Source organism: Haliaeetus leucocephalus, unplaced genomic scaffold (genome assembly GCF_000737465.1).
Source record: "Haliaeetus leucocephalus isolate CR32 unplaced genomic scaffold, Haliaeetus_leucocephalus-4.0 Scaffold953, whole genome shotgun sequence".
NCBI lineage: Eukaryota > Metazoa > Chordata > Aves > Accipitriformes > Accipitridae > Haliaeetus > Haliaeetus leucocephalus.
Window position 1 is genome coordinate 4,243,658 of NW_010973389.1, and position 22,477 is coordinate 4,266,134.

The window sequence follows — 22,477 nt, forward strand, 5'->3', positions numbered from 1 at the left end:
CGGGGTCTTCCCCCGCTGACCCCCGGCCCTGGAGCCCCCCGTCGGTCCCCTGTGGGCCCCTCTCAGCTCCCCCTCCCCCAGGTACCTCAGGGTCAGGTCCCTGGAGAGCCTTCCTCCAGCCCAGCCTCACTTTACTGCTTTAATTTGGCTTTATTTTTAATTATCCGGCGCTCCCCAGGTTCCCCTCAGCGCAATCCGTCAGGTTTCAGCGCCGTTCGAAACACCACAAGCCCAAAGATCGCACACCGGTCTGGATGTGCTTCTATTTCTGTTAACCTGGGAGGGAATTGTGCATATTTGGTTGTTAAAGAGGTGGCTTATTCTTGGGTTTTGGTGAGGGAAACGGGTTATTCTTGGGTTTTGGTGAGGGAAACGGGTTATTCTTGGGTTTTGGTGAGGAAAACGGGTTATTCTTGGGTTTTGGTGAGGAAAACGGTTTATTCTGGTTTTCCTCTTTTTGGCAGCATTTAAAGCACGCTGGGGTTTATTGTATTCCTTGTGGAGAGAGAACTTTTTTTTAAAAAAATGTAAAATAAACCCAAAGTCCTGAAAACGGAAGATTGAATATGGGGGAGGGGGAGTTGGGACACAGCATCTTATTCTTTAATTCTTTCCTTTAAAAAAATCACAGAATTTCAAGCCTTTGCTCTGCCAGCAGAGTGATAAAATGTCAGCAGAGAGTTGCGTGGATGGGAAATAAGGGAACTGCTGCACGCCACGGGATTTCTTCCACTTCCACTGCCTGCTGTCACCTCCCAACTCAGTTATTGCAAAGGAGGGGGTCTTGCCCTGGCATGGCCGTGTGCCCCCGTAGTGCCCCATGACTTCAAGGTGGTCATCCCAGAGTGAATCCTGCTGGGTTCCCTCGTCAGAAAGAGGGAAGAGCGTGAGCGTGGTTTGCACCGCCGTGGCAAGGCAGGTTCGGTTGTCGAATCTCTGGCTACGTGGATAACGTGTATCTGCTATACATGTGAAATTAGCTCCACTGGCAGACCCAAGCAGATGCTACTTTAGGAGACCCATGGTGGGGTTATTCCGTTTTGAGACCAGATCTTCAGCTGCAGCAAACGAGCATTGCCCAAAAGCAGTACAGCAGCATTTGGATCAGGTCTCCGAGCCATCCTTCCACCCGCAAAGGTTAAAAAATAAGACTGAAAGGGAGACAGCTCCTGTAGGAAGCTGCCACGATGAGCCCAAACACAAGGAAAGCTCCAGGATCTGATCAGGCATTGGTTGACTTTTTTTTTTTTTTCAACACAAGCAGTGATTTATCTTTTACTAATACTTTAAAAAATGAGCTCTCTCGATATTAGTCTCCCGTGAAGTCCCCAGTAACGCTGCCTTCCTCCTTGCTGAGCTCTGTGCAGCTTTTCTGTTCAAGCTCTGCCTACGTTTTCCTCCCAACCCACCCATTTATTGTTCTTGTGAGCAGCTGCATTCGTGCTTCCTGCCACAATGCCCTGAGTGAGTTTCTACTTCCCTTAATTGTATCTGCTCAGTTCCTCCTCTCTCCACTTTGAACTTTTAAGAAACTTCTACCAGGTAGCCTGTCGTGGAGACGTCTTTTTTTCTTCCTTAATTTCCTCCATGGCCTAGAAACGGGCACGTCTCTTATTTTCTCTATATCAGCCAAGTTGGGCCAACCAGTTCTATCCACCTGCAGGAAGAAGTTTCTATATTCATCCCTTTTTTATGTTGTAACAAAAAGTCTGGGTCCTGGCTGTGTGTGATATCATCAGAAGTGAGATGTGGAGGGGTAAACTGCATGAGTATTTAACTAGAATTTAACTAAAATTTAAGTGCAAAAATGTACTTCTGATTGCAGATATTTGAATTTCTTTTAATATATTTGTTTTGAAAGATGGTGATCTTTAGTGCCTCAGCATAGTAATGCAGTAGGTGCTGTGCTTTGTGTATGTTTTGAATATTAACGTGCTTTAACACAACATCGAAGAGCTGTAGTCACGGACTAGAACTCCCTTTTTAGAGGATTTTTAAAAGGCAGAATTTAGCCTTTGCTCTGCTCCTGCAATTAAGTATGAAAAGAAAGCAGGAGGTGGAATTTAATGAGGCTGTTCTGGCAGTGCAGCATTGTAGAGAACAGGACAGACGAGGAGATGCTGCTCTGTGCAACTTCTTATTGGGAGGGTTTAGTAGAGAAGATGGAGCCAGACTCGTCCCATGGATGCATGGTGAGGGGACAAGAGGCAACGGGGACAAGCAGGAACGTGGGAAACCTTGGTTAGATGGAATTTTCTCTTTTTCACCATGAGTGTGATCGATCACTGGAACAAGGGACCAGGGAGGCTGTGGGATCATTCTCGTTGGAGGTGCTCAAAACTCAGCTGGGTGAGGTTTTAAACAACCTGCTTTGAGCGTGGGGTTGGGCTCGAGACCTCTTCCAGCCTGAATTCTTCTGAGATCTTCTGCGATAACATGCATGTATCTTCACTGGTGTGACTCTCTTGTTTCTCACAACCCAGGGGAATGACGATGACCAGCCTTCTGCCTTCAGCAGGGGACGGAAACTGCTATTACATCCTGACAGAAGACTGTGCCTATGGCAGCAAGTACTTCCAAGCTGGGAACATGTGCTTCTGCAGCGAGAGAAGTTACCTGCGCAACTTCTCCGATGACAGGCCCCCGGCTTGCTTCTTGAAAGTCATCATGCTGGATGACAGCTCCACCGTCACGATAAATGTAGAAATCCTTCAGCCTGTGCGCGAGGAGGCGGCTGTCTTCCTCCTGGCCATCAGCAGTCACAACGAACGCTTGAACTACTTCTTGGAGAGGTTGAGCCTTGAAGCAGCTCTGCGGGCCGTGCCGGGCCAAAAAGTGATGGTGGAGGTTGACCGGCAACATCTCCCTGGTGTCATCCGCTACATCGGGAGCATTTACAAAAACACTTCGGCTGTGCTGTCTCCGTTCTTCTTCGGGGTGGAGTTACAGGTAAAGTGGCCAAGAAAGTAAGTTGCTTATTTTCCCTTTGTGTTTGGGTATGTAACGTGCCTTTCTGGTGTGTTTTCAGGGTGAGGGAGAAAACAGAGGGCGCAGCGATGGATCTTATCACGGCACTGAGTATTTTAAGTGTAAGCGGAACTGCGGGATCTTCCTGCCATTTAGCAGAGTCCAGTTTACTCCCATGCCGGACGAGGACTACGTGAAACAGAAGCCAAAACCGGACATGGAGGAGGAGGTTCCTGTGAAAGTGGGAGATGCTGTTAGCTTCTATGTGGATGAGGTCCTCACAAAAGGAATAGCGATGGCAGTTTACAGGGAAGGAACCCAATGGTTCGTTAAAGTTTGTCCGGTAAGAGCAGCATTTCCGCCTTTTCTTGGGTTTGGGGAATTTTTTAAAAACTATGTTATGGTGAGACATTAAAGAGAAGTGGAAGGAATGTCCAAAAGGGACATAAGGTTACATGCAAACTTTCCAGGCCTGTTTGAAAAACTGGTTCATATTCCAGGAATGCCCTATGTCTGATAAAGCATTTAGCTGATAGATTTTTCACTCCTTTCAGGAAGAAGAAGGAACAACTGACATTTTCAGAGAAATCCCTATGGACTCTGTTGTGAAGGAAAGCTTGCAAAGTAGGTTATCATCAGATGTGTCTGCCCTGTGTACGTTCCTGGGGATTTAGCATTTATTTCTTCTCTGCAGGCTACTGATGAGCTGAAAGTCCAACAAAAGCTTCAGCTAGTCCCAACTTAGTTGATCAGGAGACAGAGAAGGTCCATGGAAAAGTCTCAAGTTCTGGACAAAATTCTTTGCATTAGGCAACTAAAGCTGAGTCTTCCCATTTGTCAGGAAGAAGAGAGAGTGTGATTGCAGTGCAGAAGTAATTCCTAGGGGAATTACTGGTTAAAGAGTCTTTAATTTAGCTGTAGAAGATGGAGCAGGAGCCTCATCCTGATGCCAGACAAACTCAGAGATGCACAGGTGCCAGCAGCGATGGTGTGCCTCATTGGACAGGACAAGAAATTAGTGGAATCTCTCTGTTGCCATCAAAAGACACTGTGCAGCTGTCACGGCTGGCCCTAGGGGAGCCATCATTAGACTCTTCACCGAATTGATTCATCTCACTAAAGGCAGAAAAATAATTTGGAAGTAACCCCCCGCTGCTGTTTCAGTAGTCCAAAATGGCTCTGTGAAGGGCTGCATTAGCTCCAGGGCCAGCGAGAGGCTGGAGCATGCAGCGTGAGCGGGGAAACGAGCAGGATCATCCCCTCTCAGCCTGTTAGACCAGCTTGGCCGTATCACTGGGAATTACACCTTGTGTCTCTGTTGCTCAGCTTCATGCTTGGGTGTGTGGTCTTTAATTTCAAAATAGACCTGGTATTAGATGAGATCCAGAGGTGTCTGTCATTAGGTGTTGACTTCCTACCTCACCTGAGATTTTGTATTGCCCACTAGGTTTATTTTCACCGTTCGAGTCTGACATGGGCTTGGGACACCCAAACCAAATGAAACGAGAGATAAGTGAGAGTGGTGAGGAGTGCGAAAGTGGGAATTCATCCCTGGAGGTGAACTCCATGGTCCAGATCACCTTGGACAAGGGAAACCAGGTTTCGGGAATCATCCGCTGGTTGGGCTACCTGCCCCAAATTAAGCACAAAATGGCAGGAGTTGAACTGGTAAGGAGCAAAATATTTCCTGCTGTGAGATTGTATATAAGAACAGGCAGGTCTTGGTTGCTCTTCTCTTTTAAGACCTTCAGCTTGTGGCTGTGTATCTCACAGCCTGACCTGGGCCTCTGTCATGGTTTAACCCCGGCCAGCAACTAAGCACCACGCAGCTGCTCACTCACTTCCCCCCTCACCCAGTGGGGTGGGGGAGAGAATCAGGGGAAAAAAAACCCTAAAACTCATGGGTTGAGATAAGAACAGTTTAATAGAACAGAAAAGAAGAAACTAATAATGATAATAATAACAATAGTAAAATGACAATAATAATAATAAAAGGATTGGAATATACAAGTGATGCACAATGCAATTGCTTGCCACCCACTGACCGATGCCCAGTTAGTCCCTGAGCTGCGATCCCCCCAACCCCACTCCCCCCAGTTTATATACTGGGCATGATATCACATGGTATAGAATACCCCTTTGGCCAGTTTGGGTCAGCTGCCCTGGCTGTGTCCCCTCCCAGCTTCTTGTGTCCCTCCAGCCTTCTTGCTGGCTGGGCACATGAAGCTGAAAAATCCTTGACTTAGTATAAACACTACTTAGCAACAACTGAAAACATCAGTGTGTTATCAACATTCTTCTCATACTGAACCCAAAACATAGCACTATACCAGCTACTAGAGAGAAAATTAACTCTATCCCAGCTGAAACCAGGACAGCCTCTGATGTATCAGAGTGTGAACTGTGAGGGCAACGACACAATTGTGCCCTTCCTTAGGCTGGGGAGGAGAGCCAGCGGCATGATTATGAGGGTTGGTTTGCTCTCTTCAAGAGCAGTGTTACTGGTATGTGGGATGGAATAATCATGAATCCTACAAGCAGCATCAATAGGTTCAAAACATAACCAGAATAAATGAAAACAGTCAACAAAATGGGACCAAACGTGTATACAGCTCTTAAGATATTAAATGGCCATATGGGGGATCATGGAAATTTTCTTGGAAAGCCTGCTCTCATGCTATTCCTCAATGCTTTTTTCCCAGGATGAAGATAAGGGGGTCACTGCTGGCGAATGGCTGGGCAAACACTACTTCCACTGCGCTCCAAAGCGTGGCCTCTTCGTGAGGCTGCAGTCCTGCCAGCCCGATGTTCGCTTCCAGTGTTCACACAACAGTGAGCTGAGCCTCATGGATTTTACTAAGTTCTCTGGGGAGAGGGGAGACGGGGCTGTGCTGGGACAAGGCACGCTACGGAGAAGCCTCATGCACAGTATCTTAATCAGCAGTTTAATATTCTTCACTTTCTTTGAGCGTTCCAAAAGATGTCAGTTTTAAGGATGCTGAAGTTGCCATGATGGTATTTATAGGGAATGCCCCACAAGTGAGAGAGATGGTAAGCAATTTATTACAGGGATAATGTAGACTAGGACATTGAATATAGGGCAACGTATTGTGAGTGGCTCTAAAAATGAGGCCTCGGTGGCACAGATGTGTTGGAGAAGGGGAAGCTGGCAGGAAGTGTTGGGGGTAACAAGAGGATAGAAGTCCAGAGCAACAGTCTTTGCAAGGCATCACGAATGCTGCAAGCAAGACAGGGATCTTCTGCCTGTGGTTTTCGGGGCAGACGAAAAGGTCTTGTGTAACTGAGACTGGAATATAGGCAAGTGTTTTAGCTATAGGGTCTGGCATAGCTACTGTATGTTAAATGTAGACATCACATGTGGCTTTGGAGAATTGGAGTGGGTAGCTCAGGCCCAGGGCCAAGACATCAGGTGATAACGGTGTTGCACCTGGGGACTGAGAAATAAAAGTGAGCTTGGAAAGGGAGAGAGGATGAAATAAATTTTAATGTAGAGCTCGATGCGATGATACGACATTCACAAGAAGATGCGGGGAAGAACAGGCCAGTATTTTCATTTGAACAGGAAGAAATTCCTCCAGCACAGAGAAGACAGTGTGAACTAGCCGTTTAGAAACTGTAAATGAGATCACTGTAAATGAGAAGACAGGATTCCTGTAGGGACTGTCCAAAAACTGGGAGAAGGGACAAGACAGAATGTCTTAAGGACATGCTGAAGAGAGGGGATTGAATTACAAGTGGAGAATGCTGAAGAAACCAGGAAGGACCAGACTGAGAAAGCCACCTTTGACGCTTAAGGAGATGACAGGCCAGCGGGATGAGGCTATCAAAGCACAGTTGCCTGTTTGTCCCCTTGCTAATGGGGTCACAGGTCTCTCAACAGAGAGATCCCAAGCTTGCATATAACACAACACCAGCTTGTTTGTAGCTCTTTTGGTCTTCGTTATACTTGGCATAACGATGGCAGAGGCGGTATGGATTGCTAGGGCAGGTCTGTGCTGAAGAAGAGATGGTTTGGTTTTTGTCTCCATTTCCAGTAGATGAATTGCTGGAGACAAATCTTCATCTCAGCGTGGTTGAGTCCCAGCAGAAGCAGTGCAGAAGAGTGTGGTGCTGACTTCTGAGCAGAGCAGACCTCTGGGGCATCAGAGAAAGGCAGAGCTGACTCAGATGAGGTGGGAAGCTAAAGAGAGTTGCTTCTGTTTCTTCTCTTGCAGGAGGGCAAGAAGTTCTTCCACAGACTCCAGACAGTTTTCCTCCCCTCAGGAACGAGGCAGCAGTGCGTGTCCTGCGAGGGCGGATGAAGGGGATCCAAGGCCATTGTAATTCCTGCTATATGGACGCAGCTCTCTTCAGGTAAGGACCTGGTTGAGTGGTGCCATTCCATTAAATGAGTGCTTTTTCAGTTGGGCAAAGCCCTAAACCACAGCATTTCCCTGGATTTCTGAGGTGGCTGGAAATTAACCCAGTATAGAGCAGAATGTGTGGAGATGCAGCCTTGATGCTTGCTGCTTTTTTATCTCCTTCCTAATCTGGTAGGTTCTCAGGCCCTGAAATACCTCTCAGGAGTACCTGAGGTACCCGTGTGTCTGTCATGCAGGGCGGTGAGAGATTGTAGCTCTCTGGACTTGGACCGTGCTGACTGTTACTGGAGGTAATGGCTGGAAGTATTTCAAAGAAACCGCCCAGGAGATCCCAGCTTCACTGTGCAGCACTGTTTGGAGAGGAAAAGACTCGGTGGTGCCCCCCCATGAGCAGTTTTGGCTGCAAAGTACGAGATTTCATTCTCTCTGACCTGCTCCCTTGCTTACTACCAGTGTTCATTAAATAAGATGTGGTTTATCTCACTCTGGAAACACACCGTCACTCACCTTTCTGTAATTGCATGCATGGGCTGTTGAAAGCAAAAGCCACCGACTGTCACCAGGCACAATGGTTTGGTTCTAACGCTGCAAACCCATCAGACTTACACCCATCACACTCTTTTCACAGCCTCTTCTCCTGTACGTCCGTGCTGGACTCCATGCTCTTCAAGCCCTTCCCGCTGTGTGACAGGAACGTCCAGAGCATTCTGAGGGATGAGATTGTTAATCCCCTCCGAAAGTGAGTATGCTGTGTGGGAATCCTGGAAGTGGTCCATCTGCCTTCATACCTTCTCTGCTGCCCTACCAGATGGTACCTATCACTGAGGGAAAGGATTACCTGGAGGGTTTCTCCTGCCAGCCACATCCAAAGGTCTTCATACTGGGTTCCTCTTCCATTTGTTCCTTTCCCTGGGTTGTAAGGCTGTCACAACTCCTACTGCATGTGCATGAGTATATCCTGCTCGGAAGGAAGCCTTGTGAGCTGACTTCTCAGTGAAAGGAAGAAAGGGAAATTCCTGGGGTTCAGACCACCTCTTGGGAGAACCCTGGTGTTGATGAAGCAGTGGCATTGCCTTCATCAGCAGTTAGTCCCAAAGGCAGGATGCAATGCCAGGCTGGATGAAGGTAGACTGTGGCATGAGAGCTAAATTCTCTGGAATTTATATCAAAGAGACCAGGTTCTTTCCTCATCCTCCCTAGAGGGGTGTGGAGGAGAGGCATGGAGAGCTGATCGAACATAAGATATTAGCATCTTCCTTGAAGACCAGTGTCCTGGCACTGGCTGCAGAAATACAACCCTGAGGCATTCTGTGATGCTGAGATTTGACAGCAGCCCTGCAGAGAAGGACTTGGGGATGAAAAGTTGGACATGAGCCAGCAGTGTGCGCTCACAGCCCAGAAAACCAACCGTATCCTGGGCTGCATCCAAAGCAGCATAGCCAGCAAGTCCAGGGAGGGGATTCTCCCCCTCTGCTCGGCTCTGGTGACACCCTCCCCTTGGAGCACTGTGTCCAGCTCTGGGGTCCCCAGTACAAGAGAGACACGGACCTGTTGGAGCGGGTCCAGAGGAGGGACACAGAAATGGTTTGATGGATGGAACTCCTCTGCTATGAGGAAAGGCTGAGAGAGTTGGGGTTGTTCAACCTGGAGAAGAGAAGGCTCCAGGGAGACCTTCTTGCGGCCTTTCAATATAGAAAGGGGGCTTCTAAGAAAGACAGAGAATTTTTAGCAGGGCTTGTAGTGACTGGATAAGGGGTAATGGTTTTAAACTGAAAGGTTAGATACAGATTGGCTGTAAAGAAGAAATTTGTTAAGATGAGGGCGGTGAGGCACTGGAGCAGGTTGCCCAGAGAAGTTGTGAATGCCCCATCCCTGGAAGTGTTCAAGGCCAGGTTGGATGGGGCTTTGAGCAACCTGGTCTAGTGAAAGATGTCCCTGCCCATGGCAGGGGGGTTGGACTAGATGATCTTTAAAAGTCCCTTCCAACCCAAACCAATCAATGATTCTATGATTTAAATACACTGGAGAGTTCATCTGCGGCTGCTGTTTGTTTCTAGGACTGGCTTCGTCAGGGCTAGGAGTGTGATGCACCTTAGGGAGCAGCTAACTGAAAAGGGCCAGTGTTCAAGTTTTACCAACGCTGAGAAAGGTAATGTGCTCTCTGGGGCCTTCCCCGGGCTGCTTTGCTGTGCGCTGCCTCATCCAGGCAGCAGGCTGACAACTTAATTGTGTGCTTCTTCCAGGCACATACATTAATATGCCTGCTGTGCTGTTCATCGATGTAAAAATGCAAATGTAAAATACTTTCAGCTTTTAAAACTCTACAGGCTTTTCAACTGAAATTTGTCCTGAAGTCTGATGGAAGGATGGGAATTGCTGGGTCTCTATCTGATGGCAGCTGTTGCCAGGAGGGGAGAAAAAGATCTGTGTGAACAGAATTTAAACGAGGGAAATTTCCTTGACCTTTATACTTTGAGTTATACCCTGATAAGTCCATCCCTGATGTCCTTGCTAGAATCCAGCTTGATTTGTCATTTTGCCAAGATCAACATGTCTTTGAGTTCTGGCAAGTTATTTGAGGTTCTTCGAAGACCATAGTCTGATTAAAATAAGTCAGAAAACACCTACAGCTGAAAACCACCAATCTCTGGTTGCAATCACCACGTTCCCATCCACGCACAGCAAGGCCCCATGTAGTTTACGACAAGGAAACGGATTACACCAATGCCAAACATCACTGCAACAACCTCTAAGTACCTGGATACTAAACAAGTGGCATTGATTCTTCCAGAAACAGCAGGTATCTTGTCAGTGAACAGCACTTGTGTTTTGTACTATTGTATATTTATTTTAGCCAGGGATAGTTCAGCTGTTCACTTTCTTGAATTTCCATAGCTGTCCCTGATTTTACTTTGAGTTTATACTTTCAGTGTTAGCAGTAACTGTCAGTTAAGGTCTCTGAGATAATGTTGCTGTGATGGCCTGGCTTGTAAGAGTGTAGTGTCTGAAGGCTGGTTTGCATTTTTCATGCCCACCTTAGGATTTGTGCATTAACCAAGTGCTCTCACCTTTTAGCCCAACCATCCCCTTACCTAGAGTAAAAGAGGAGATTCCAGGTTCACAAAATTGCTGGCTCATGTTTATCTGGCAGCTTTTGCCATCCAGATGCAGTGGGGCAAGGCAGCGTTCCTGGTGTAGTGTGACCCATGCTTTTCTCTCACCTTCTAGATCCTGAGGAATTCCTCAATCTCATAATGCATCAGATCCTGGGAATAGAGCCACTCCTGAAACTGCAGTAAGTTTCCATATCTAAGCAATACAATTTACCCAGGCCAGGCTCATTAGTTATCCACCTCACTGTCACCAGGTGTTACTTGCACCTTTTCATCGAGGGTTTGGAGGCACAGCTCAGTGAGTTGTGTGCAGCTCCTCTCTGCTGTCCATGTGATCTTATTTGTTGTGATCTTGTCCCAGGTGATGCATCCAGGAAAAAACACTTCTAAACTCTCCCTGGAGGTGCTGCCTTCAGAAAAGGATAAAAACTTTGTCTCATCCTTAGGGAGAACCAGCAGTGGTTTGAGAAGTGTAGTGTCCAACTTCAGTGCAGAGCCAGCACTATCTGACAGCCTTTGGATGCATTTGGGATGTGTCCAGACTGTCAGGCTGGCTCTGGTCCTGCAGCCTCTCAAACAGGGAGTCCATGGATGCAGTCCCAGTTTTTCAGGACTCTACAAAGAGGATGAGAGGCTGAAGGAAGCCAAAAATAACTGTGCTGTTCAGAAGCATAGAAGGGGATTGTTCGGTTTCTGTGCTCCTTTGTTGAGACGTCAGTCAAGCCATAGATTGTGGAGTAGTCGGAAAGGCTGAGCACAAAGACAACTCTGTACTGCAGCTCCCCTGCAGAGGGTCATCTGAAGGAAATCCTTTCTCTGCTGGCTCAGGGATGTAGGGGTTGTGGGAGATCTTCTGCACACAACTCACCTTTTGAATGCACCAAGTTTTGCTCTGTGGCTTTTGTATATGCAGTTATAAATAGATCTTTCATCTGAGAAGGGAGTTTGCCGATTGTGCCATGGTGCAGTTGATTTAAAAAATATTGAAGTCTCTTAATATTTACATCAACGAGGGGAAATTGAGTTTTGCTTATAGGAGCAGGATGTGATGCTGTGGAGGCATAATGAGACTAAACATGGTACTTGTATCCTCTTCTCACGGCACGTATTTAGTATTTCTGGGTGGAAAAACTGCTTCGTGTCAGTGTTGCACCAAGCAGCCCTTGGTGCCTTGGGCCCAGAACTCTTGCAGGACAAAACCGGTATGTCCTCTGGGAGCTCAGATGTTTGTGGCACCATGTAAACAAGCCCCGTGACCACTCCTTGCAGGTCAGGAGGCCAGAAGGAGCAAGACTGTTACTGTTACCAGATATTTATGGACAAACAGGAGGATCTGGTGGTTCCCGACGTGCAGCAGCTAGTGGAACACTCCTTCCTGTCCTCTGATCTGAAGCTAGTGGAGGTGAGCCCAGCTACCTTCCGCCTACGCTGCTATCTGCTGCCTCTTTCTTGCTTCCTCCAATGTACCTGTGCCTGCCAGTGAGTGTGCAGTGGGTCTAGTATGTCCTATATCCAACAATGCAAAGAAGCAGGATACGGCCACAAGAGAGACATCTTGAAGAATCTGAGCATGACCTGGGAAGAGGGCTATGCTTTCCCTGTTGCCGTTTTGTCTTGTGAATAACTGGAGCAGAAAGCCTTTACTCCCAGCAGCAATAGGGAGAGAAGAGTCTCTGGGGCTTGTCTCTTCTGGCAGGGTGACTCCTTTGCCTTTCTTTTCCCAGATCCCGTCTTGCTTCATTATCCAAATGCCGCGGTTTGGGAAGGAATATAAAATGTTCAGCAAAATCATTCCTTCGTTGGAGCTGGATATAACAGATCTGCTGCTTGACAGTAAGTTGTTGGGCAGTGGTAAAGCTGCCAGCTGGGACTGCAAGCAACCAAGTGACAGGTCTCGCCTCTTTGGGTTGTGAGCAGATTTATGGTGGGATCATGGTGTGATTCTTCTTTCCTGAGCACCAGTTTTAGCGGGACAAGTTGGATTTCAGGTGAGATCAGGAGAAGACACATCCTCTCACCCCTGTTGCCCCCACAGGTCCCAGGGAGTGCTGCATGTGTGGCGACGTTGCCACCGTGGAGTGTTCAGATTGTTTCAAGGACAAGGTATTCGCAGCTACGGGCTTGAAGCAGTTCTGCAGTTCCTGCTCCAGACAGGTATTCAGTTTCTTTGGCTGCTCACAAAATCTGCCTTGGTGGCTGACAGCAGATCGAACCCCCCAAAATACCTGTGTTTCCCCGGCTGTCCCTGCAGCCATTCAGGTTGGGCACAGAGGGTCCCCTTCCTGAGCATCAGTCCCACCGCCCGCATCAGCTGCATGAGCGGGGTTAGGTGCTGCACATAATTGAACCCTCTGCTTACATAGAGCCTAAATAAGGACTGATCGTGCACAGACGGAGTGCTGGGCCCTCCACGCTGTCTGGCCTTTCTTGGAGGGTGACAGACTGCCGTCTCAGCTTCTTGCTGCCAGGCTGTTGACACAATGCCATTCCCTGGCATGCAGAGACCACGGGGGTCAGATCAGTGGGGAACAAACTGGGGGTCTGACCCTTGCACGCTCCTCTTTCTGGCAGGCCAAGTTCAGTTCTGCCCGCTCAGCAGTGCCACCCCATCATCTCTCCTCAGGTTCACTCCCACTACCGACGCAAAATGCACAAGACAACTAGGCTGCACATCCCAGAAGAGTTTCACAGCCGGAGCCCCCGGGGCAGCCAGCAGGTCCCTCGTGAGAAGATGGAGCTCTTTGCAGTGCTCTGCATCGAGACCAGTCATTATGTCTCCTTTGTGAAATACGGCCCCGAGAACGAACACTGGATGTTCTTCGACAGCATGGCTGACAGGCATGGTGAGGACATGGTGGTGGGCTCGGAGCTTTGATCGCAGCCAGGCGCTGCACGGTGGGCAGCTGTGAGGGTCTGCAACGCTTGTTGCGTAGATGCTGGTCAGTCGATCTTTTCTTCTGAAGCCCCCTACATGATTTAGGCTCTCTCTAGACCCTGTTTCCAACAGTGACCATTTAAGTAGACCCCAGAGAAGAGTATGGCCAGGCCAAGCACGTGTGAGTTCCTCCTAGTGCTTTCATCCTCTGGCTGTGTTCACACAAGGGACTTGTCGAGCCAGCTGGAACTGGCTGCCATGTGGGCGAGGACCATTCTCCTGTCCTTCCCCACTTTGTTGTTGGCCTCCAGATCTCTCAGCTGAGGCACTATATTGCTGTTGAGCGTGATGGTATCTGCATGAGCAGATACTGTAGGTACTCACGCCTTGGGACCTGGTTTGGACTTTTCTCCTTCTTTCTGGGTTAGGTGATGAAAACGGCTTCAACATTCCCACGGTAACGCTGTGCCCTGAAGTTGCCAAATACCTGGACTTGCCACTGGCTGTGCTGGCCCTGGAGCAACCTCGGGACATGGATGGAGTGGCCAAGCGGCTCTTCTGCGATGCCTACATGTACATGTACCAGAGCAAGAAGATGGCACTTTACAAATGACACTGCCTTGGGCTGGTGCTGCAGAGCAGCGAGGCGTTGGAAACGTGAGCTTGGATCAACTCTGCAGCTCGTAATCGGCGAAAGCAGCCGAGTCTGGGCACACCAAGCTTGCGCTTCTGCCTCTTCTTACCTCTTCCAGTGTCTGGTATCAAACTGTCCACGTCAGCCTGTCTGGGTTTGTTAAATCCTGTACCTGGCCTTATGGAGCGATAGTTTGTACTTCCACCAGACCTGGACTCTGAATTATTTACACTCAAATTCATTCTCATTTCCTACCTTCCCTTTCCACCCTCCTTCCTCCCCAGGCACTCCGCAGCTCTGCCCTACCTCAGAGTCCTCCCCAACATCCTTTTCTCCCTTCCAGCCCTCCCCTCCAAAGCCGAGGACCAGCATCTAATCCAAACATGACCAGATATCCTCAGGTTTGCAAAGAGCACAAGAAAACCACAGCCTCGCCCTCATGTGGACTTGCGGAGTGAGAAAACCAGGAGGTGTGAGCTGCACCAGTGTGGTTAAGAGAGGGATCAGGATGAGGGTTTTTCTTGAGGTCTGGGATGTGACCCCACACATAAAGCTGGGTCCCTGAATTGTCTGCACTTCCCTTATCCAGCACTAATACTCTGGTACTTTCACCCACTATCCCTTATTTTCAACCATGAGATTAACTGGGTGTCTTGAGCTGCAAATATGCTTTAAAAATATGTATTTTTGTAAGAACGAAACTGGAAGAAAGATGGAGCAGAGGAACAGCATGTGAGCTCGTTATGCTCCCTCTTTTTTGCAAAGTCTGCACTATTGCTACATGGTTGGGTGGTTTAACCTCACTTTTAGCACTTTCTGTCTCATCGTTGCATCCACTTCTGAGATCTGTGCCAAAGCCCAATAACAATTCCAAGGGCAAAAATGGAAAAAAAATGAGCACTCTTGGATTTTCTGCTGTGACTGCAGTAAGGTTTAGGGTCTCTGGTGGGAACTGGTATTCCTTAAATTAAATAAATTTGCAAAGTGGGGGTTCTCTGCCATTAAACATATGCTGTTGTGGGAGCAGGAAGCTGTTACAGGAGTCAGTGCTATGAACTGGGTTGCCCACATTCCAGATTGCACTGTCAGGACACCAAAACCTTGAGGAATGCATCCAGGAGCCCCAGATGTGCAGCTGTAACCTTCCTCCTCCTCTTTTTTCCTCTTTAATGCAGGGTGCAGTAAGTAATATGTAGCCTGTAGCTTTATATCAGTCCTGTCAGCTTGGGCCATGCGCTACATGTGGTTTAGGATCTTTTTTTTGCTGACAGCAGGGTTGTGATGCTAATGGGGATCTCAACAGCTTAATGGCTGTATTTGGCTTTCTGGTGTGTCCCTTATTTCTCTATGTGGTGGCTACAAAGGATGGCTGGTGTGTAATGACCCCAGATGATTGTTAACACAGTTAATGTTTTGAGAGTATTGCTGTCCAATTCAGCTTCCAAATGTCCTCGCTGAGCACTTGGGGCTCAACACCAAGTTGACCACAAGGCAGCAATGTGTCTTCATGGTAGAGAAGGCGAACAATGGTTCTGGGCTGCACTCAAAGTGTTGCCAGTAGGTCAAAGGAGGGGATCCTTCCCATCTGCCTGGAGTACTGGATCCAGTTTGAGCTTCCCGGTACAAGAGGGATGAAGACGGTCCTGTCTAGGGGCAGGAGAGGTGGTGGCAGATCTAGCAACGGATCATCCTGAGGATGGGTTTACGCTGCTCCTGCTCGTGAGCTGACTTAGTGATCTCTGGCTGATCCTCTGTGGCTGTGGAGAGGGCTGAGGGGCTGGATGGTGCTGCTGTCTTGCTGTCTGTCTACTTAAAGTTGTTCATTCCTTCTCTCCTAAGAACTCAGGGCAAGTTCTACTCAGGTATGCTGGGGGTTGGGGTCTTGTATCTCTGGTGCTTCTGCTCTAAAAATGTAAGTTTTAATAGCAAACTGCTTTTGGGTTTTCCTGGATTTTTTTTCTCTGTTAAAATGCTAAGTGTGATACAGTGCCCACAGCTGGAGCATTGCAACGGGGACCTCTAGCCTCTTGGGTTTTTTTAGAAACAAAAGACCATCAGGCCATGCTTTGTTAAGCTCTTTTCATTTTTTTCCCCCATCAATATGTGTTGCAAAGATCTAAACAAGAGCTAAACCACTGCTGTTCCTGGGAGGCTGTGCAACACAGCTGCGGGGTTGGTGCCTGGGGATGTGCAGGTGCATCTCACCTGGGATTTCCCTCTTCCCCTCCCTTACTGCACCTTTCTGATGGGTGGCTCAATTCCAGGTCTGTGCATTCTACAAGCTCAGGGGAAAAGGATTTACTATCTCCCTGTTACAGATTTGGGCAGGATTAAGAGAAAATACACCTGTCTCGGAGAAGATTCAGTCTGTGCAGGTTTTTTTCCCATTCCATGCAACAACTTTTCTTGACCCTGTTTTGATAAAGCCTTCAAACCATCATTGCTTAGGCATGAGACCTACCCCCAGTGGAGCTACAAAGGGGTTTTCACTGGAATTAGGGTCATTAGGGCCACCCCCAGATCCTGCCATGGGTCAACACTTTCTTTTTCATTCCAACTTTATTCAGTCATAAACCATGAAGTGAAATGAAGGACGTTGAATTAAACATGGTGTGGCTGTAGCCATAGTGGCTAAAGGCCTTTATTTTGTGGGTTTTTTTGCTTAGGATGAAGCTAGTTGCGGGGGTTAGTGCCACACTGCTTCTATGAACATCAGGTTAGAGAGCATAGGCATCAGCCTGGAGCCGGCCTCCGTGTCCCAGGGAACGCATAGAAAATGGAAAGAGATGAAATGTGGCCAGAGAGCCAAAGCCTAGACTAGGAAGGGCAACGTCCATCTGCCACAGATGTCCCACAGGACGTGGGTTGGGGAATAGGCTCCACGGCAGGCACCTTCTTGTGCATTCAAGGCTTGGTCTCTAGTGCCACCGAGGAGCTTCGGCATGGGCTGCCACCAGTGAAGGTGCAGGGCTGGCACGGCCACCGAGGCAGGCAGTGCTGCCACAGCAGAAGGCACAGAGTTGGTAGGGCCACCGAGGCGGACAGGGAAGGACCGTTGCTTCCAGAGGACGCGGGGACAGCTGCCTCCCAGCTCTGCCTGCCCCATCCCTCTGTGCCCAGCTTTGCTACTGGGACCGCAGGGTGCTCTTCCAGTTCCTGCAGGGTCCTCGGATTAGCACCACGCAGCAGCAACGTCATTAGAACCATTAATTCCCAATTAGTCACTTCGTCTTCAAAAGAGTGCGGAAGAAGAGGTAGCCCCAAGCAGGGCTGTGCCCAGTGTGGGCTAGCGCAGTGTGGAGGGCAACTGGGACCACCTCACTGGGTGACCTGCCGCAGCTCGGTGAGGAGGTTGTGCAGCCTCTCCGTCACGGCCACCTGGCACCGGAGAGAGAAGGGACGGTGAGCATGCGCTCCCCGGGGGGACTGCAGCCCCATATCCGCGCGCCGCTGCAGCTCCGTGGTGCAGCCACCCTGGCTTTGCTCAGGCCACCGGAGCCGGGCAAGGTTCCCGGGTGTGTACCGATGGTGCCTGGCAAGCAGTGGACATACCGGGTAGGGCTGTGGCTCATGGAGTCGGCGGTGAGCGGGGCTGAGCAGGCTGAGAGACACCTGCGCATGGCTCCTCACTTCTGGCAAGCTGGGCAGCGGCTCACACACCTGCAGGGATGGAGATGCGTGATTATGTCCCATGTGGGGAGCCGGCCACCCAGCCCAAATCCCCAACGAGCCAGCTCCAGGTTGGACTCCAATGCCACTGCGTCCAGGGTGGCACTTTTTGGGGCAGGGAACAGCTCAGATGCAAGGAAACATTGGGGTTTAACCCTTTGATCCTGACATTACTGCCAAGACACCACCACCCTGGCTTGCTCCTTCACCCAACATGGGAGGAGGACACACCAGCACCAGAAGGCAGAGCCGCCCCTGACCTGGCCATCTCTGAAGTACGTGCGATGGAGGGGCTCCACAGTGGTGGGTACAACCTTGCTGGTCTCACCAAGCCGCCCCAGGACACGGATCGCCAGCTCCTGTCCTGCGCTGGGCGAGGGCTCCTCCTCCAGGGCCATGAGGTCCATGAAGGGGTGACCTGCAGGAGTGCCAGGTTAAGGGCCAGTGGGGGACATCGGGGATGCAGGTCAACAGGGCAGCACCATGGCAAGGGTGTCCCAACTCACCAGCAGCATCATAGAGCCGATAGATTGTCTTAATCCCTGGGATCGTCATCTTCTCCTCATCTTCTGTGAGCTTCATGCGTGGGGAGCCATTGACCTCCACCAGCTGTAGGACAAAGAGGTGAAGAGGATGGACATCTTATTTTTGTCACATGCACAAGCTCATGCCAGTGCTGAAGACCATGCCGAGCTCTGTGTTCTCTATGTGTGGCCCCGCGTGCTGGGAAGACTGCTGATGCAAACCAACTGAATAAATCATAAAAAAAAATAATCCCCCAAAGTTGGACATCCTGCCTCCTCCTGCTTGCAAGCTTCTTGTTACAGTAGTCTCATGAACACTATTTGCAAGGAGCCCATAGCTGGTGGGATTGAGTGCCCCCTCAGCAAATTTGCAGGTAACACCAGCCGAGTGGTGCAGTTGATTCCCTTGAGGGAAGGGATGCCATCCAGAGGGACCTTGACAGGCTGGAGAACAGGGCCCAGGTGAACTTCATGAAGTTCAAGAAGGCCAAGTGCAAGGTCCTGCACCTGGGTTGGCACAATCCCCAGTATCAACGCAGACTGGGGATCGAGGGATTGAGAGCAGCCCTGCAAAGAAGGACTTGGGGGTATTAAGGGGTGAAAAATAGGACATGAGCCAGCAATGGGCACTCACAGCCCAGAAAGCCAACCGTATCCTGGGCTGCATCCAGAGCAGTGTGACCAGCAGGTCAAGGGAGGGGATTCTGCCCCTCTGCTCCGACCAGGTGAGACCCCCCCTGGAGCACTGCGTCCAGCTCTGGGGTCCCCAGTACAAGACAGACATGGACCTGTTGGATCAGGTCCAGAGGAGGGCCAGGAAAACGATCAGCCTGCTGGAACACCTCTGCTATGGAGAAAGGCTGAGAGAGTTGGGGTTGTTCAACCTGGAGAAGAAAAGGCTCCAGGGAGACCTTCTTGTGGCCTTTCAATATAGAAAGGGGGCTTCTAAGAAAGACAGAGAATTTTTACCAAGGCCTGTAGTGACCAGATAAGGGGTAATGGTTTTAAACTGAAAGGTTAGATACAGATTGGCTGTAAAGAAGAAATTTGTTAAGATGAGGGCGGTGAGGCACTGGACCAGGTTGCCCAGAGAAGTCGTGGATGCCCCATCCCTGGAAAGTGTTCAAGGCCAGGTTGGATGGGGCTTTGAGCAACCTGGTCTAGTGGAAGATGTCCTTGTCCATGCATGGCAGGGAGGTTGGACGGGATGATCTTCAAAGGTCCCTTCAGACCCAAACCATTCAATGATTTGATGATATTGGCCTCGCAGCTTTGTCCCTTAGGGCTGGATCCCCCTTTGCTGCGCAGCCCCAGCCATGCAAAGCCTGGGAGAAGCCAAGGAGCCCCGTGCCCCACAAGCCAAGCAAGGCAGAGAGCTGCTGCCACCACTACCTTGTAAACACAGCCCAGCGATGGCTGCAGGGGACATGTCACCAGGTTCGTCCCGACGCCGATCATATCAATCTCGCTCCCCTGGTGCAGCAGAGAAGACAGCGGCCATCAACAGCCCAGCCCTACCACTGGTTTTTAAGCCCAGGCCAAAACCAGAGCCACCGGGCAGGTCAGAGGATGCTCTGCCCAAAGGTGCCCGGTTTCTGTCTGTCCATCTGTCCCACCCAAAAGCCTTTTTTTTTTTTTTCCCAGCCTAGAAACTCTTCTCTGTTCTCACCCAGGGAGAAAGTCCCAGATGACTCTCACGTCCACCCCACACACCCCAAAACCTCAGCAGCACCAGCAAAAGCCAAGGTAACGTCTCAGACACGACAACAGCTACCTCACCTCCCGGATGAACTCCTCCAGGCTCTGCTCGCTGATGTCGTTGCTGACGGCGATGGGGATGGTCTCAAACCAGGGCACCTGGAAGCTGGCGAGGGGCAGGAGAGTGAGCAAGGGAGGGGGGGGAGGGGGTTGGGGGGGGGGGGAGGGACCCATGACTCTGCTTGCAGCATCCCCCCCAAGCCACGAGGGCTCCCACCCCAGCAGGAGGAGGTGCTGGGTGCCCAAGGTGGGGAAGCCGGGGACCGGTGGCAGCCAAGCCAGGCTTGGTGGGGGAACTCACTGAGCACCGCAGGCTCGGAACACTTGGCGGATCTCCTTGGACTGCTGGGCCAGGTCCCCGCTGTCCAGGCGTACCCCGACGGCCCGGTACCCCAGTTGGTGCAGGGCCAGCGCCACGGCGCAGAAGTTCGGCAAGCCGCTCCTGGCACGGGCGAGGAGAGGGTTAGCGTCCCTTGTCTGGTGGGACAGGGACCCAGGGCAGATCCAAGCCCTGCATCAGGCAACAGCGAAGCATGGGAATGCTGCCAGGGGGAAACGTCCCTGCTTCAACGCCACCAAGCGAGGAGGGATGCACCGCCCCCCCCTCCGCCACAGTGGCAAAGCCGCCCCGTGGTGGGGACAGACCTGGCATTCTCACCTCCTGACGCAGTACGTGTCCAGCAGCCCCTGGAAGTCATGCGGGAAGGAGATGGCGTAGGACACGAAGGCGGCCAGCTCGCCCCGGTTCGTTTTCTCGGGGGGGATCTGCAGCAGCTCACATACCTGCTGCAGCAACGACTTGGCCAGGGCCGGGAGATCCACCGGCTCTCCTCCTGCCAGCGGCAGCAGCTCCTGCCCGAAGGACATGGGCTTTGCACACCCCGTGGCATCCTCCACGGCGCCGGGAGCGCGGCCACGGGCAGAGCATCCCATCCCCATCCCCTGCCCGCGGTGACGCTCACCCGGGGCTGCACCTCCTCCAGCGAGGTGAAGGACATAACGAAGGAGTGGGCGATAGTGCCGCGTACTGGGATGCCATAGAGCTTCCCCGCCAAGACATTGCTGGTGCAGTCGAAGCCTGCGAGGAGGGACAGGGGACACATACGGGTGACGGCGCGGCCGCGGTGCCGTGGGGCACCACAGGGCAGCACTCACCCCCAATGTAGGAGTACTTGGAGGCCGAAAGAGCACCGTCCGGCCCCTGAGCGCGACGGAGCCCGATCTCCATCAGCTTCATATCCGGACCGGCAAGGAATCGGAAGCGAGCGGCGTTTGTGGCCACCAGGCTGGGGGAGGAAGGGACAGGTCATGTCAAGCCGGGCTGAGCATGGAGCCAGCACACAGCTAAGGGTAGCGGGGGGCTCCGGGACCCTCTCCGCTCGACCGCAGCTGATGCGCGGAGTCGTGGCAGGGACCACCGTGGGACTTGGAGGGTTTGGCACAGTGGAGACCGATGTGGTCCCCGGCAGCTGGGGGACCAGAGCAGGACATGTCCCTACCTGGCGTAGTTGACCAGGCACAGCAACATGGTCTCCAGCAGCTGCACCACCAGCAGCGGCCCCTTCACCTGCAGGAACGGCACCTGTGGGGGACAGCCAGGCGGTGACATCCCCGTCCTCCCCGGGGACGTGGGAGCCAACAGTCCCGCAGCCCCTCCAAAGCAGGGGAGGGTACCGAGCGCGTCCCACCCTGGCGAAGACGACAGAGCCCTCCGGCACGGCGGAGACGGTCACCTCCGAGGCGTCCAGGGTGGCCAGGTAATCGAAGAAGGCGTCCTCCGTGGTGCTGGGCAGGACGGAGCGCAGGTAGGCGACGTCTGCAAGGGCAGAGCTCAGTGGGAACTGGGGCCGGTGGTCCCCCTGCGACACAGGTCGGGCTGGAGGGACCGAACCTCCCGTGCCAGGGACAGGTGATGGCTTGCGGGTGGGGGGCTCCTCACTTCACCCTCCACCCCAGAGAGAGAGAGAGACGGGGTGAGGTAGGGGCTACCCCAGCCCTGGGAAGGTACCGTGGTCCCCTCTGAGGGTCCGTCCATGGGAGCACTGTCCTCCTGGAGGGTGTCCCCCAAGCTTCCCTTGAGGGTCCGTCCATGGGAGAACTGTCCCAGAGGGTGTCCCTCCAGTTTCCCTGAGGGTACATCCATGGGAGAACTGTCCTCCTGGAGGGTGTTCCCCAAGTTTCCCTTGAGGGTCCATCCATAGAACTGTCCCGGAGAGTGTCCCCCAAGTTACCCTTGAGGGTCCATCCATGGGAGTACTGTCCCAGAGGGTGTCCCCCAAGTTTCCCTGAGGGTCCGTCCGTGGGAGCACTGCCCTGAAGGGTGTCCCCCAAGTTTCCCTGAGGGCTGGCCACGTGTCCCCCCCCTCCATCCCCTCTCAGAGATCTCCCTGTCCCCCTTCAGTCCCCCTGCGGGGGGGTTCCCTTGTCCCCCAGGTCCCCCCCAAGCGCTGTCTCTCCCCCCCACCAAGGTCCCCTCGAAGGACTCCCGGGGGTCCCCTCTCCCCGTGTCCCCCCCCCACACACCCACCGGCGGCGGAGAAGCGGAAAGCGCGAAG

The 22,477-nt window shown here is 51.5% G+C and overlaps 2 protein-coding genes across 5 annotated transcripts in view; one reads left to right on the plus strand and one right to left on the minus strand.

Moving 5' to 3' along the window:
- Nucleotides 1-148: 148 nt before the first annotated feature.
- Nucleotides 149-15,621, plus strand: LOC104842120 (ubiquitin carboxyl-terminal hydrolase CYLD-like). 4 transcript variants are annotated; one of them, XM_010584231.1, is made up of 15 exons: nucleotides 150-919; nucleotides 2,484-2,949; nucleotides 3,029-3,310; nucleotides 3,522-3,591; nucleotides 4,415-4,635; nucleotides 5,670-5,799; nucleotides 7,203-7,341; nucleotides 7,978-8,088; nucleotides 9,407-9,498; nucleotides 10,578-10,644; nucleotides 11,732-11,864; nucleotides 12,187-12,295; nucleotides 12,498-12,616; nucleotides 13,086-13,305; nucleotides 13,766-15,621. In XM_010584231.1, the coding sequence occupies exons 2-15, from the start codon at nucleotides 2,488-2,490 to the stop codon at nucleotides 13,948-13,950; spliced, it is 2,340 nt and encodes a 779-aa protein (XP_010582533.1). In that variant the 5' UTR covers nucleotides 150-919; nucleotides 2,484-2,487; the 3' UTR covers nucleotides 13,951-15,621. The 4 variants fall into 4 exon arrangements, with proteins under 4 accessions (XP_010582535.1, XP_010582534.1, XP_010582533.1 ...); XM_010584233.1 differs by having other exon boundaries at nucleotides 149-2,949; nucleotides 5,670-5,823; XM_010584230.1 differs by having other exon boundaries at nucleotides 150-2,949.
- Nucleotides 15,622-17,207: 1,586 nt separating this feature from the next.
- NAPRT (nicotinate phosphoribosyltransferase) overlaps nucleotides 17,208-22,477 on the minus strand; it is a 6,848-nt gene continuing 1,578 nt past the window's right edge. Inside the window, exons 2-12 of the mRNA XM_010584246.1 lie at nucleotides 21,611-21,738; nucleotides 21,422-21,504; nucleotides 21,078-21,208; nucleotides 20,885-21,000; nucleotides 20,581-20,774; nucleotides 20,224-20,364; nucleotides 19,944-20,028; nucleotides 18,147-18,249; nucleotides 17,901-18,058; nucleotides 17,524-17,631; nucleotides 17,208-17,349 (exon numbers count right to left, since the gene is read on the minus strand). Of these exons, the coding sequence (XP_010582548.1) occupies nucleotides 17,290-17,349; nucleotides 17,524-17,631; nucleotides 17,901-18,058; nucleotides 18,147-18,249; nucleotides 19,944-20,028; nucleotides 20,224-20,364; nucleotides 20,581-20,774; nucleotides 20,885-21,000; nucleotides 21,078-21,208; nucleotides 21,422-21,504; nucleotides 21,611-21,738 (1,307 nt within the window). The 3' untranslated portion in view covers nucleotides 17,208-17,289. The remainder of the gene's footprint in view (nucleotides 17,350-17,523; nucleotides 17,632-17,900; nucleotides 18,059-18,146; nucleotides 18,250-19,943; nucleotides 20,029-20,223; nucleotides 20,365-20,580; nucleotides 20,775-20,884; nucleotides 21,001-21,077; nucleotides 21,209-21,421; nucleotides 21,505-21,610; nucleotides 21,739-22,477) is intronic.